This window comes from Astatotilapia calliptera, chromosome 9 (genome assembly GCF_964374335.1).
Source record: "Astatotilapia calliptera chromosome 9, fAstCal68.1, whole genome shotgun sequence".
NCBI classification, from domain to species: domain Eukaryota; kingdom Metazoa; phylum Chordata; class Actinopteri; order Cichliformes; family Cichlidae; genus Astatotilapia; species Astatotilapia calliptera.
In genome coordinates this window covers 5,968,253-5,981,270 of record NC_137430.1, presented here as the reverse complement: position 1 = coordinate 5,981,270, position 13,018 = coordinate 5,968,253, and the positions used below count along the sequence as shown (strand labels likewise).

The 13,018-nt window shown below is 42.9% G+C and overlaps 1 protein-coding gene across 2 annotated transcripts in view; it reads left to right on the top strand.

Moving 5' to 3' along the window:
- Nucleotides 1-13,018, top strand: part of lama1 (laminin, alpha 1) — a 33,776-nt gene that overhangs the window by 2,126 nt on the left and 18,632 nt on the right. For both annotated transcript variants that reach the window (XM_026179686.2, XM_026179685.2), the window contains exons 2-29: nucleotides 86-256; nucleotides 463-575; nucleotides 1,463-1,514; nucleotides 1,622-1,812; nucleotides 1,963-2,142; nucleotides 2,231-2,320; nucleotides 2,455-2,572; nucleotides 2,650-2,828; nucleotides 3,030-3,123; nucleotides 3,237-3,394; nucleotides 3,479-3,619; nucleotides 3,709-3,867; nucleotides 3,952-4,053; nucleotides 4,224-4,438; nucleotides 4,649-4,760; nucleotides 5,232-5,342; nucleotides 5,477-5,604; nucleotides 5,688-5,774; nucleotides 5,851-6,062; nucleotides 7,789-7,895; nucleotides 7,986-8,166; nucleotides 8,248-8,384; nucleotides 8,486-8,719; nucleotides 9,061-9,204; nucleotides 9,302-9,487; nucleotides 9,743-9,928; nucleotides 10,056-10,183; nucleotides 11,315-11,432. In XM_026179686.2, the coding sequence (XP_026035471.2) occupies nucleotides 86-256; nucleotides 463-575; nucleotides 1,463-1,514; nucleotides 1,622-1,812; nucleotides 1,963-2,142; nucleotides 2,231-2,320; nucleotides 2,455-2,572; nucleotides 2,650-2,828; nucleotides 3,030-3,123; nucleotides 3,237-3,394; nucleotides 3,479-3,619; nucleotides 3,709-3,867; nucleotides 3,952-4,053; nucleotides 4,224-4,438; nucleotides 4,649-4,760; nucleotides 5,232-5,342; nucleotides 5,477-5,604; nucleotides 5,688-5,774; nucleotides 5,851-6,062; nucleotides 7,789-7,895; nucleotides 7,986-8,166; nucleotides 8,248-8,384; nucleotides 8,486-8,719; nucleotides 9,061-9,204; nucleotides 9,302-9,487; nucleotides 9,743-9,928; nucleotides 10,056-10,183; nucleotides 11,315-11,432 (4,034 nt within the window). The remainder of the gene's footprint in view (nucleotides 1-85; nucleotides 257-462; nucleotides 576-1,462; nucleotides 1,515-1,621; nucleotides 1,813-1,962; nucleotides 2,143-2,230; nucleotides 2,321-2,454; nucleotides 2,573-2,649; nucleotides 2,829-3,029; nucleotides 3,124-3,236; nucleotides 3,395-3,478; nucleotides 3,620-3,708; nucleotides 3,868-3,951; nucleotides 4,054-4,223; nucleotides 4,439-4,648; nucleotides 4,761-5,231; nucleotides 5,343-5,476; nucleotides 5,605-5,687; nucleotides 5,775-5,850; nucleotides 6,063-7,788; nucleotides 7,896-7,985; nucleotides 8,167-8,247; nucleotides 8,385-8,485; nucleotides 8,720-9,060; nucleotides 9,205-9,301; nucleotides 9,488-9,742; nucleotides 9,929-10,055; nucleotides 10,184-11,314; nucleotides 11,433-13,018) is intronic.

Here is a 13,018-nt window from a genome sequence, read left to right as displayed (position 1 = left end):
TAAAAAGACCTGAACTAATCTATTCATTCACTCATCAGATCACTAATGTCTCCCCTTATATCATTCTAATGTAACTGTACTACAGGTCTGTTTCCTGCCATATTGAATCTGGCCAGTAATGCAGTAATCAGCAGTAATGCAACATGTGGAGACCCAGAACCTGAAGTCTACTGCAAGCTGGTGGAGCACGTTCCAGGACGGAGGATAAAGAACCCACACTGTCTCAAATGTGATGCCAACTCCGTTCTGTCCAGAGGTATGAGACAAGACTCCAGATTCTTCTTTACATCAAAGATCCAGTTTGCTTTAATCCAGAACCAGAATCACACAGATCACTTCAAATTATCCAAATGAATTCACATTTTACCTTCAAATTAAACATTTTGCAGCATCAGTAAAGTACCATTTGCACTTAGCTATGAAATTCCAGTGCACTACTACAGTAGTCATCTCTGTGTGCAGAACGTCATCCAATCACAAATGCTATTGATGGAACCAATCGGTGGTGGCAAAGTCCAAGTATCAAGAATGGACAACAGTTTCACTGGATTACCATCACACTGGATTTGAAACAGGTAACACAAACACAAGTAAGACCCACACAGACTAAAACATAAAGAATGATCACAGATAAAAATGCAACCATTAGAGGAAAAATTTCAAGTACAGCAACTCTAATATCCACTGATATTTACTTAGACTCCTTCTGTCCAATCAATCTTTCCGAGTTAACTTCAATAATGTATTCTTCTAAACAATCAGTGTGCCGTTGAGACCCCATTAATTAATACCTCAGTTTTAAATATGATTAATATTATTATTAACGAGCTCCATACAAAGGGGTGTCAGTAATTAAAGCATTACTTAAAAAGCTATCGCTTAATTCACCAACTATAGACCAATTTATGACCTTTCTTTACTCAAACAGTTGACTCGTCATCATCAGTGTAAGCCATGCACACTTGACATGTTCCTTCAGGATTTTCTGGTAGAAAGCAAAATGTGTTCTTCCATCAATTAGGGCGAGTCGTACAGGTGTTGGAGGGAGGGAGCTTTGGATAGCTTTATATGGCTTTAACAGCTGCATTTTGTATTTACTTTATGGCATCATCTTCTCTTTCCCTTTACTCCTAACTGGTTGTGGCTGGTGGCTGCCCCTCCCTGAACCTGGTTCTTCCTGTGAACAGGGAGTTTTTCCTTCCTACTGTCACCAAGTGCATGCTTATAGGGGTTTTTCTTTCTTTCTAATATTCACCTTGTAAAATAAAGCACCTAAAGGCAACTGTTGATGTCAAATGGTGCTTTATGAATAAAATGTGAAAAATGAAAGTTTTGTTTTTCTTTTCATGACCAGAGGGGACAATAAAAGCACAGAGGAACACATTAACCAGATGAACAGTGCCAGTATCCTCTGTTCTTTACTCAAAGTCTTTGAGTAACTTTAAACTTTTGTGCTGTCCAGGTTTTTCAGATCGCGTACATCATTATCAAGGCTGCTAATTCTCCTCGAGCAGGTGAGACTGGCCCATGTACTGCCTGTTTATCTGCCTTTGACACAATCACAGAGTAAATATTTAAGACATCGTTCCATGTTTGCTATTCTGATCTGTCTGTTTCTCAGGTAATTGGATCCTTGAGCGGTCTCTGGATGGAGTTTCCTTTGAGCCCTGGCAATTTTATGCCATCAGTGACTCTGAGTGTTTATATCGCTACAACATCACACCACGACTGGGACCACCAACCTATAAGAGTGATACAGAGGTCATCTGTACATCTTATTATTCCAGATTAAACCCACTAGAGCATGGAGAGGTGAGGCTTGCACTTGCTATGCTCATGTTATCTGTCTCAAATCAAATCACTTTTTTATTGTCACATCACATGTGCAGGTCTCCCTTTCTGTTTAGCGTCTGTCCATCTTTGACCTTTCTTCTTTTCCTTGTGCCTCTTTCTGTCTCTCAGATCCATACCTCCCTAATTAATGGCCGACCTGGAGCCGATGATTTAACCTCAGATCTGCTGAATTTTACGTCGGCGCGTTACATCAGACTGAGACTTCAGCGAATCCGAACACTGAATGCCGACCTGATGACCCTGAGTGCTCGCGATCCTCGAGATATTGACCCTATTGTCACTCGGAGGGTGAGATAAGCTGCAAAAAGTTGATCTTTGACCAATAAACTGACTTGTACTTTCTTTCTGATACCTTTTGTGTTACCGTGTTTCTCAGTATTATTATTCCATCAAAGACATCTCTGTGGGTGGGATGTGTATCTGCTATGGACATGCTCAGAGCTGCCCACTTGACCCTGTTAGCAAGGTAACGGCAAACGCCCGAGCATCTGTATATTGGAACATATGTAAAGTGTTTCACCAGGTGAAATATGTGTGTGTGTGTGTGTGTGTGTGTGTGTGTGTGTGTGTGTGTGTGTGTGTGTGTGTGTGTGAGTACAGAAGCTTCATTGTGTATGTGAGCACAATACTTGTGGAGAAAGCTGTAACGAATGCTGCCCAGGTTACCATCAGCAGCCATGGCAACCAGGGACCATCTCCGATGGAAACACGTGTGAAAGTAAGAAACACCCTTAAACACACTGAGTACCATTTCTTTGTGTGCTATTTGTTAACCTGTCTCTGTTTGTCTCTCAGAATGTAACTGTCACAATAAAGCAGACGACTGTTACTACAATCAAACCATCTCTGAACTCTCTTTGAGTTTAAACACTCACGGTGTTCGTCAGGGAGGTGGAGTTTGTTTTAACTGTCAGCAAAACACAGCTGGCATCAACTGTGAGACCTGCAAAGATGGATACTTCAGACCTGCTGAGGTACTGACACAATATTACAAACTGGCTAAGGTTATTGACATAATGCAGCAATTTATACCACAGAGTTGCTAAAGTATTGACACAAGTAAAACTATATCTGGAGATCCTGACTCAGAATGTCTCTCTGCATGATCTGTATGTGTGTGTGTGTGTGTGTGTGTGTGTGTGTGTGTGTGTGTGTGTGTGTGTGTGTGTGTGTAGGTTTCTCCATATTCTGACTTTCCATGTGTTGAATGTAAATGTGATCTGAGAGGCTCAAAGTCTTCAGTCTGCGCCAGAGACAACACACAGCCAGGTTAGTATATTTTTATTATTAGTAGTAGCGGTAGTATTGTTGTTCTGCAGCAGTTTTTTGCAGTATAACTATATTTCTTGGATGTGTGTGTGTGTGTGTGTGTACACGTTTAGGTTTGCTTGCAGGTCAGTGCATGTGTAAGGAGGGGTTTGCAGGTCAACAGTGTGACCGTTGTGCGTTTGGATACAGAGATTTTCCTCAGTGTTTTCGCTGTGAGTGTAGCCTGTCAGGCAGCATCAACACTGACCCATGCAGCCCCTGCATCTGCAAGGTAAACACCACCTGCTCTTCAATATCTGACCTGCTTTCTGGTGTTTCACCTGGTCCCTAACCTTACCTGTTCTCTCATCCTCAGGAGAATGTGATGGGAGCTCACTGTGATCTGTGCAAGCCAGGTTTTTTTAACCTCCAGGAGAGCAATCCTCTCGGATGTACCAGCTGCTTCTGCTTTGGTGTGTCTGATGTCTGCGAGAGCTCTGGCTTGTCCATAGGGCAGGTAAAAAATACCTGTGTTCAGGTAACAGCACCATATTGCATGCCTACATCATGAAGAACCTCTAATTATGTTGGGGTTGTTTTTTTCAGGTGGTTACTGCAGAAGCTTTGCTCTTCCCCTCTGAAACAATCACCACCACCCCTGTACTTCACAGCAATGAGATACCCATTCATAGCAACATTTCCTCTGGTGCCACCCACCAACAAATGCTGTGGTGGGCGGCACCCCAAAGTTTCCTTGGTAACAAGGTAAGCTACCATTTCCATATTTGCTCATTATGCCAAACACATGCCAGTCTCTCCATCTACTTTCTGACTTCTCTCTGTCTGTAGCTGTTGTCTTATGGAGGTTTCCTGAACTACTTTGTGGTTTATGATGCTCCACTTGACTTTGAAAACCCCACCCTGTCCGCCCACTGTGACATCATTATCAAGGTGAGAACAAACATGTGATTAGATCACTATTTTGATTTCTCTAGATTGGTATGTTGTGTTGTTATCAGACACCATCTACATTTTCACAGTGCATGTTTTATATTGAAAATGTAGCAGTGGTCTCTTGAAGGGCTTCAACATCCAGACTGAAGAAACTCTCTCATTCTCAGGGTAATGGTTTGGCTCTTCGTCTTTCACGTCTTCTCCCACTATCCCTCTCTACACTGGCTGAGCAATTGGTTAACGTGCCAATGGTCTGGCAGCAATTTGCGTATGACCAAACAGGCAGGCATGTTACCCGAGATGACCTGCTATTGGTTCTTGCCGATGTGACGTCACTGGTTGTCAGAGTTTACCTGAATACCTCCGCCACCGGAACGATACGGTGAGGAAAAGTAAATGATAACATATGGTCAAATCACTTATCTAAGGCTGAGTTGGAGATTAAAAAGACTCAGATAGCAAGGCTGAGATTCACTTAACCTGAAGCTTGAGTCATACCGAGTCATCTCCCCAGCACAATTCTGCAGGAGGAGCCCAACATCAGTATGAACACTGCTGAAGATGGAATATTGACTGTCTCTGTCTATCACAGCCTCAGCTCCGTCTCTCTGGACATCGGTGACGCTAGCTCGCATTCTGAGGTTCAAGCACTTGCTGTGGAGAGATGTGAATGCCCGTGGGGTTACAGTGGCACTTCCTGTGAGGTAATTTATTTAAGACTGAAACTATTTTTCATAATTTTGGATGCTATTGAAATGCAGACTTTCAACATTCAAGGGACAGAATTAAAAAAAATAAAAATAGTATCTTACCACAGAGGAGTTTGCACTATTTTAGACTCAGCCCCTTAAATGAAATTCTCAATTCAAGGACAGGTGAGGGCTATGTTTTTATTGTTTGCTAATCAGTTAAGCCCAGAATAAGTTTGAAGTGCAGCAGCTGGATAGTGTAGTGGTAAGACTACAGTTCCCACCGGCATCCAATAAGGGTCGTGGCTAGACCCCCCATGCTAAAACCAAGCCCTGGAATGGCGCGGCTACGTCTGCAGCCTATGCGCAGCTGGGACACAAGCATTTCATTACATGTTGTACTGTGTATGTGACAAAGTGAAATTGGAGTGCATCCTTAGTAATATCAGTTCAATACCTAATTGTTTGTGCATTTTTGTGTTTTAGTCGTGCCTACCAGGTTTCTACAGAGTGGGTGGAATCTTGTTTGGAGGAAACTGTATGCAGTGTGAATGCAATGATCATGCCGCTGAGTGTGACATCAATGGAGTTTGTGTGGTGAGTCACGTCACAATCAGAACAATCAGAAACAGTTTTCTCACCTGCTGTTCTGACACATGGTTCATTCCCTGTCCACTGTGTGGTCATCTCTCTCTGACCTTTTACTGATTCGTCCGTCTAACTTTTCTCAGGGCTGTACCCACAACACCACGGGCCCTCATTGTGATCAGTGTCTTCTGGGTTTCTATGGTGATGCCACAGAGGGAACAACAGATGACTGCCAGTTGTGTCCATGCCCTCTAACGAAACCATCCAACAGGTTTGTCTTTGTCATTGGACCTCATTCAAACCAATTAAAGTTTATTAGTACAGGCAGTATGTAAGAACACCTCTGTGCCCTAGGTTCAGTCCCACTTGTGTGTTGGATGCATCTGGACAGGTACTGTGTGACCAGTGTCAGGATGGGTACACTGGAACCAACTGTGAGAAGTAAGTATGATTGAGAAGCCGATCAACCCAATGATAAACTGATAACCCAGCATAACACATGGGTTTGTGTCTTCAGGTGTGCTAGTGGTTTCTATGGGAACCCACAGGTAGTGGGTGGGACCTGCGTTCGCTGTGAGTGTAACGGTAATGTGGACATCAGTGAGGCAGGACACTGCGATACTGTCAGCGGGGAATGCTTGCGTTGCCTCGGAAACACAGCAGGGAGACACTGCGAGTTGTGTCGGCCTGGGTACTATGGAGATGCTGTGCACACCAAAGACTGTCGGGGTGCGTTACACATATCTGCTTTGACATCAGTAATCATACACACTTAATGACTAAATGGGCCATTTTACCATTTTAGATACATGATTGATTTCAATTTGTTAATGTGAGTTTTTCTCACACTGAAAGGTTAGTGATCGACTTCCACTGTGACCATTCACATGGTCTGTGTGAATAGTACCCACGCAGCTATGTCTTAAACACATAGAAGTCTGGATGAGATCGAGTTTTCCACTTCTAAATTCATGAAAAAATTAATCACGCTGTCTAATGGTATACTTATTAGAGACAGCATTACCGTGGCCTCCAGTAACACTTGGGAAATTTTGGAATCATTATTGACCAGGATATGGATGTGTGTAAATAAATATAATGTTCTCTTATGCTTTCGTTCATCTTCAGTTGATCCACCACATCACATTGAGTGTTAACAGAAACTAGAAAAGAGATCATGTTTCTCCCAAATCATCTTCTAGTTACCTGCTTCTTGTTAAATCCAGAATTGAATTTAAAATCATTTTCTCACATATGCAGTCCTGATAATCAGGCCACGTTGTTTCTTAAAGACTTCATAGTACCACATTTTCCAATATCCCTGCAATAAAAGCAGCATTTTATTTTTCTTCTCAGCCCTCAACCAGTCATGGTAGATCACTCCCCGTCCCTGAGCCTGGCTCTGCCTGAGGTTTCATTCTGCTGAAAGAAGGCTCTTAAGCCTTGATTATACTCTGTCATGGACATGGACACAGTCTGTTGAGTCATTCCTGTTATACAGGCCAACGCACAGTTGTGCATTGTAATTTAAAGTCTCCATGGATTAGTCCACAGTCAAGAAAAACTGGCTGTCACACAGACCTCTGCATGGACGCTCGCACTCACCATACAGTAATGAAATTTATGTCCCTCAGACCCTAGCAGACTAGCAGGCAAGGAAAAAGCAAGACCTTTCAACCATCACAGCAAAACACTAAATATGTTAACCACAACATACATGAATAGTTTAAATAAGCATCATGGGTCATAGTGAAAAATAGGCTCAATCTGGAAAGTGAAGTCAGTGTGGAAAAAACTAACACCCAGGCGCACTCAGAATTGCTTACACAGAGAAACACTCACTGCCTTTGTTTGAAATGTTGATCTTTTACAAATCCAGATTAGAGTCGACCTATGGACTCTTTGTTCTGCTATCACATGACTGTCTGTGACTATGTGTGAGTGTGTATCAGTACTTGTGATTGCATATACTACTATCTAGTGGTGACATAATCAAACTGCACTCTGTTGATAATTTATAGCAGTACATTTTTCCTTATTTTCCAGACTTTGAAAAGAGTTGAGATTCACAGTCATTCTCGTCTGCACAACTGTTTTAAATCAAACTTGAATTTCCAGATACAAAAATGTAGCAAAATTCAGTTTTATTTAATTAGCATTTCTCAAGGAATTGCAGCACCGTTACCTTTGTGGTAGAGAGGAAGAACTCCCCTATAAGGAGAACCATACACAGGGCTGCTGCAAATAGTTGAGAGTGAGGGGAAAGAAGATGGAAGAGAAAGCACAGAGAGGAGAAAAGAATCAAAAGCACAAAAGCTCTTAGAAGCTGTACTGTTTGTCAGTAAACAGCAAACAACTTTAAGAAACTGTTGTAGAGGTGGTGTCACTTGACCTGGGCTGTTAACGGGTAGGAAGTTTCACGTAATTTTTGACAGCAAGTGGGGCTTTCTTTCAGAATGTGGCTGTGATGTCAACGGGGCCCTTTCCAGTCAATGTAATGTCACAACAGGCCAGTGTATCTGCAGAGAGAATGTGACGGGACGCACCTGTGACCACTGCAAGGTGAGAGACACACATGCATGTGTGGCATACACTGTTTTTGTTTTGTGTTTGTTATTTTCATTTATACTTTGTGTAAAACTTGTTTTTCAGTCAGGATTCTATGGGCTGCAAAGTGGCCATGGCTGTATGCCATGTGGCTGCAACAAATCAGGATCTCTGTTTGAATCATGTGATAAGGAGGGGCAGTGCCAGTGTGTAGAGGGTGTGACTGGACACAAATGTGACCGCTGCAGTAGGGGTTACTATGGTTTCCATGACAAAGGCTGCATAGGTAATAAACTGTAAGCTACAAGTCTTCATGCTGATTTGTTGACATTTCTGTCTCTAATTGATTGTTACTTTCTCCTCCCAGCATGCTCCTGTGATCACACTGGTGGGAACTGTAACCCTGAGAATGGAGAGTGCATCTGCCCCGCCCACACAGAGGGAGAGACCTGCAATAAGTGTGTAAAAAATTACTGGGGCCATAACCCCACCACAGGCTGCAAGGTAACACACACACACACACACACACACACACACACACACACACACACACACACACACACACACACCTTGTGAGACAGGTTAACTGTGTAGTGTCTGTTTAGCCTTGCAGCTGCAGTGAAGCAGGAAGCTCTTCCCCTCATTGTGACCTGACCAATGGACAATGTCTGTGCAAAGAGGGGTTCTTTGGCAAGTCATGCGACCAGTGTGCACCTGGTTACTATGGGTACCCAGCATGCTCAGCCTGTGGCTGTGACATGGCAGGCACAGAGGAGACCTTTTGCAACGCTACCTTGGGGGTGTGTTCCTGCCAAAACACTGGAAATTGTGTGTGCAAGGTAATGTGTGAGTTGTTTTTGTTTGTTTGTTTGTATATAAGTTCTGGTTTAGAGATCTCATCAAATCAGTGATGGTCCTGCTTAAGATAATAAAAAGACCCTCATGAAATTCCATATTCCAAAATCATACACATGCAAAACAGTCTCAAAAACTGAACATGTGGGCAGATTTTCCTTCATCAGTAGCATCAAGTGCTGCACTGCTTCCTGCACAGCTTGAAATGTTTGATTGCTCTGGGAAAGTTAAACTTTGCTGTTAATCTCAAATTCTTTTTATGTTGCTCACATGTTTCTGTAGGGTATAATATGAGTTTGTCCTCTATGTGTGTGTATTTTTTCAGCCTGGGGTCTCAGGCCGGCGATGTGAAGAGTGTGTTTCTGGTTGGTTCGGACTGTCAGCTGAAAATCTAGATGGTTGTTTGCAGTGTTTCTGTTCAGGACTGAGCCAAGACTGCGAGGAACAGGGAGGACTGACCAGAGTACCAGTGAGTACATCTTTTGCATAATCATTGTAGTTTACGCATCATGACATACACAGTTAAGGCTCCAAAGAGTTCTCCCTCATGCTGTCCCTTCTCACAGGTGTACCTGGCTTACTCCTCCACTCTTCCATTCCTGTCATTGGTCAGTCAGTCAAACCTGCAGGGTACTGTATCTGGAGTGTACCGTCAGGGCAGTGAAATGCTGCTCGACACCCGTCAGCTCAACACCAGCGGGCTGACAGGCCCGCTCTACTGGAGGCTCCCCGCTCAGTTTGAAGGAAACCAGGTACTATTATCCAAATTGATGCCTGATACTGTCTCGTTGCTTCCACTGTACCTTCAGCCCAATCGGCTAACAGACAGCTGCTGTTGCCCACACTGTTTAAATATGTGCTTTGGTTGTTTAAATAGTCACAGAATGATTTAGTCTTGCAACCTTTAAATGTGTTGGTTTAGACTTTACAATTTTCACTTCATTATAGTAGTAGCGTAAACTGCTGTGTGTGCTTAGTGGTGTACTTATGTTGTTTTCACTTTCCAGCTACTATCATATGGCGGACTGCTTTCTTACACTGTCACCTTTCACGCTGAGGATGGCTCAGGACTTTCTAATCAGGAGCCTCAGGTGCTAATGAGGGGCGGGACTCTGAGGAAGCTTGCCATATACACTGACATGGTTGCTCCAAGCAATGGTGTCACGACTCAGCATGACATCAGGCTGACAGAGGTACAGCTGTACAGCAACATGTTAAAATAAAGAAAGATGTTTAGAAAGAAAACCTGCTCACTGTGTGTGTGTGTGTGTGTGTGTGTGTGTGTGTGTGTGTGTGTGTGTGTGTGTGTGTGTGTTACAGCACAAGTGGAAGTATTTTAACTCCGTATCACAGAGGTCGGTGAGTCACGCTGACTTCATGTCCGTCCTCAGTAATATTGAGTACATCATCATCAAAGCGTCTTATGGTACCAGACTGCAGCAGAGCAGGTATTTGTAAACACTGTACTACACATTGTATTAAAATAACTGATTATGGTTAAAAATAAACTGTGGGCGAAATAAAATGCAGTAGTCATGTATAAGCACATGGAGAGTAAAAGGTGGGAATGTTTATAATTCGGGCTGATCAAGCCCCAAGCTCCTAACCTTAAAAGTAGATACTGTGTCTTTCCCAGTGGTGGGATAACATTTTGATCTGTAGCTAAATCAAGGAGCAGGTGGAGGTATGCGCTTAGAAAAAGGAATTAAAGTGAGTAGAAACGAGACAGAATACTTACATGTGAATGATAGGGATGCAGAGGTAAAGGTGACGATGCAAGGATTAGAGATAGTGAAGGTGGTTATGTTTAAATACCTGGAGTCACTGACAAAGCAACATACAAAGAGGCGCTGAAGAGGTGAAGAAAAGAGTGCAAGTGTTAGAGGTGATCTGTGACAGAGGGACAGCAGCAAGTGGGAAAGGGTAGTGAGACCTGCTATGATATACGATTTGGAGACGGTGGTGCTGACAAAACGACAGCCAAAGCTGGAGGTGGAGGTGGCAGAGTTAAAGATTTTCATTATAAGTGGTCAGAGAGGACAGGACTATATCTGACAGACAGCTCAGGATGAGAGAAAGTAAGAAAGGCAAGGCTGAGATGGCTTGGACATATGACATATTCATCAAAGGATGTTGAAGCTGCCAGGCAGAAGAAAACGAGGAAGATCTCAGAGGATGGATGTGGAGAAGGAGACCAAGAATAGGGTTGGTGTGACAGGAACGATGCAGGTGAGATGGAGGCAGATGATCCGCTGTAGTGACTGGAGTAATCTCCCGGTCGATAGCCATACATCGGAATCAATTCAATCGTTCAAATCGCTAAATGTAGTCTTAATTATATTTGTATTATTTGTTCCTTGTTTCGCCTGCATTGCAGTTTTATTGTGAAGCACTTTGATGTACGCTTATCTTTTAAATGTGCTATAGAAATAAACTTTGACTTCTTTTAGAAGCAGCAGAAAGACCAAGAAGAATCCAAACTGGGGGCTTCTTCCACAGGAAATTTATTTTTTACATGTCTGTGACCACAAGTCATGGTAGCTGTGAGATCACCAGTTTTCTTGTGCTGTTTTTTTAAGGATCTCTAACATTACCATGGAAATGGCAGTGGAGGTGGAGAAGTCAGAAGTCGGAAATGTAGCCAGACTGATTGAGTCGTGTGTCTGCCCACCTGGGTACACTGGACTGTCATGTCAGGTAATCACCATGTGGTGGTACAACTGTATACCTGGTGGGGCACTATCTAAAGCACCCTTTCTTCCTTTCCGTGGTTGTGGCTACCGAGGCTAACTAGGTCTGCACCTGGACTTAATCAAGTGAATTAAGCTAGCTAATCAAGTTTAACTAAAAACTGAAACCCTTTTCTATCCAGTTTGTGGAAAGAGTAACTTACCCCCAGTGTCATGGCTGTGTGCAGGCAGGCAGGGAGAAAGGACCCAAAATGCAGGACTCTGAGGCAGATGTAAACTCAAAACACTCAGCTTTATTGTGGGCAGAAAAGGGAACATAAACTTAACTAAACTAGGCATGCTAGCAGATGGAACACGCGGTGAGGGTGAGCAGACATTAACAACACGACACTGACGCAAAGACACACTGGGCTTAAATACACTGAGAGAGTCATCAAGGAATTAGAGACAGAAGGGGAACACAGCTGGGAGAAATAAGACCTAACGAGACAGGGAGAGCAAAGCTGGAACACTGACATCAGACAGGAACAAGAACCTTCAAAGTAAAACAGGAAACAAAACACACTTTACTAAGACACGGACTAGACAGAGACAGACTTGACACTGACCAAAACCTACTAAATAATAATCATAATCAAAACAGTATCACTGATCAATCAGAACATAAATCATAATCTAGAAAAACACCAAAGCATGAGAAACAGAAAGCTGGGTCAACATGACCCAGAACCGTGACACCCAGTTCCAAAAAAGTTTGGTTGTTGTGTGAAATATAAATAAAAACAGAATCAATTTTATTAACAGTAGAAACATATCTAATGTCTAAAACAAAACACTTTATTTCATGAAAAATCTTAGCTTATTTTGAACGGCAATATGCCCCAAAAACAGTTGGATTGAGGTAAAATGAGGTTGGAAAAGTAAATAACACTGAAACGAAACAGCTGGAGGTTTGCAACTATTAGGTTTAGTGGCAGCAACTCAGCACCATGACTGGGTATAAAAAGATTGTCTTAGAGAGGCATTTTCCTACAAGTTCAAATGGGCAGAGGTTGAGCAAAAAATTACATCTACTAATTGTTAGACTTGTAGTCAAGACTGCCTAAACCAAGACCCAGACAATACCAAGACCAAGACAGACCGAGTCAAGACCAAGACAAAGTCGAGACGAGACCAAGACAAAGACAAAAAAGTCTTTAAACTGCAGCCAGATGCTGCTTCGCTTACGGGTGTCAGGCATATTTATGTGTTTTTGCGACGCACTCGCACAGCCCTCCTCACCGCTGTCTACTGTCTCACTCACTCACTGAGAGGACAGACGCACGCTCCACTTGACTGTTGTGTCTCTCACCCTCTCTGTTTTTCACATAATGATATTATCCTATATCCTCGCATGTGATTGGACACAATATGGAGAATTGGAGCATAGCTGAGCCACTGTGTGAGAGCTGAGCAGCAAAAGGAAATTAAGTGAGGAGCCGGCTCTCGCTCAATGGGAGTCGACTCTTCTGATTCACTACAAAGCACTCTCTAAGCACGGCTCTTAGAGCTGATGCTTTTGCGCATGACACATTATCAAACGTTACATTGTGT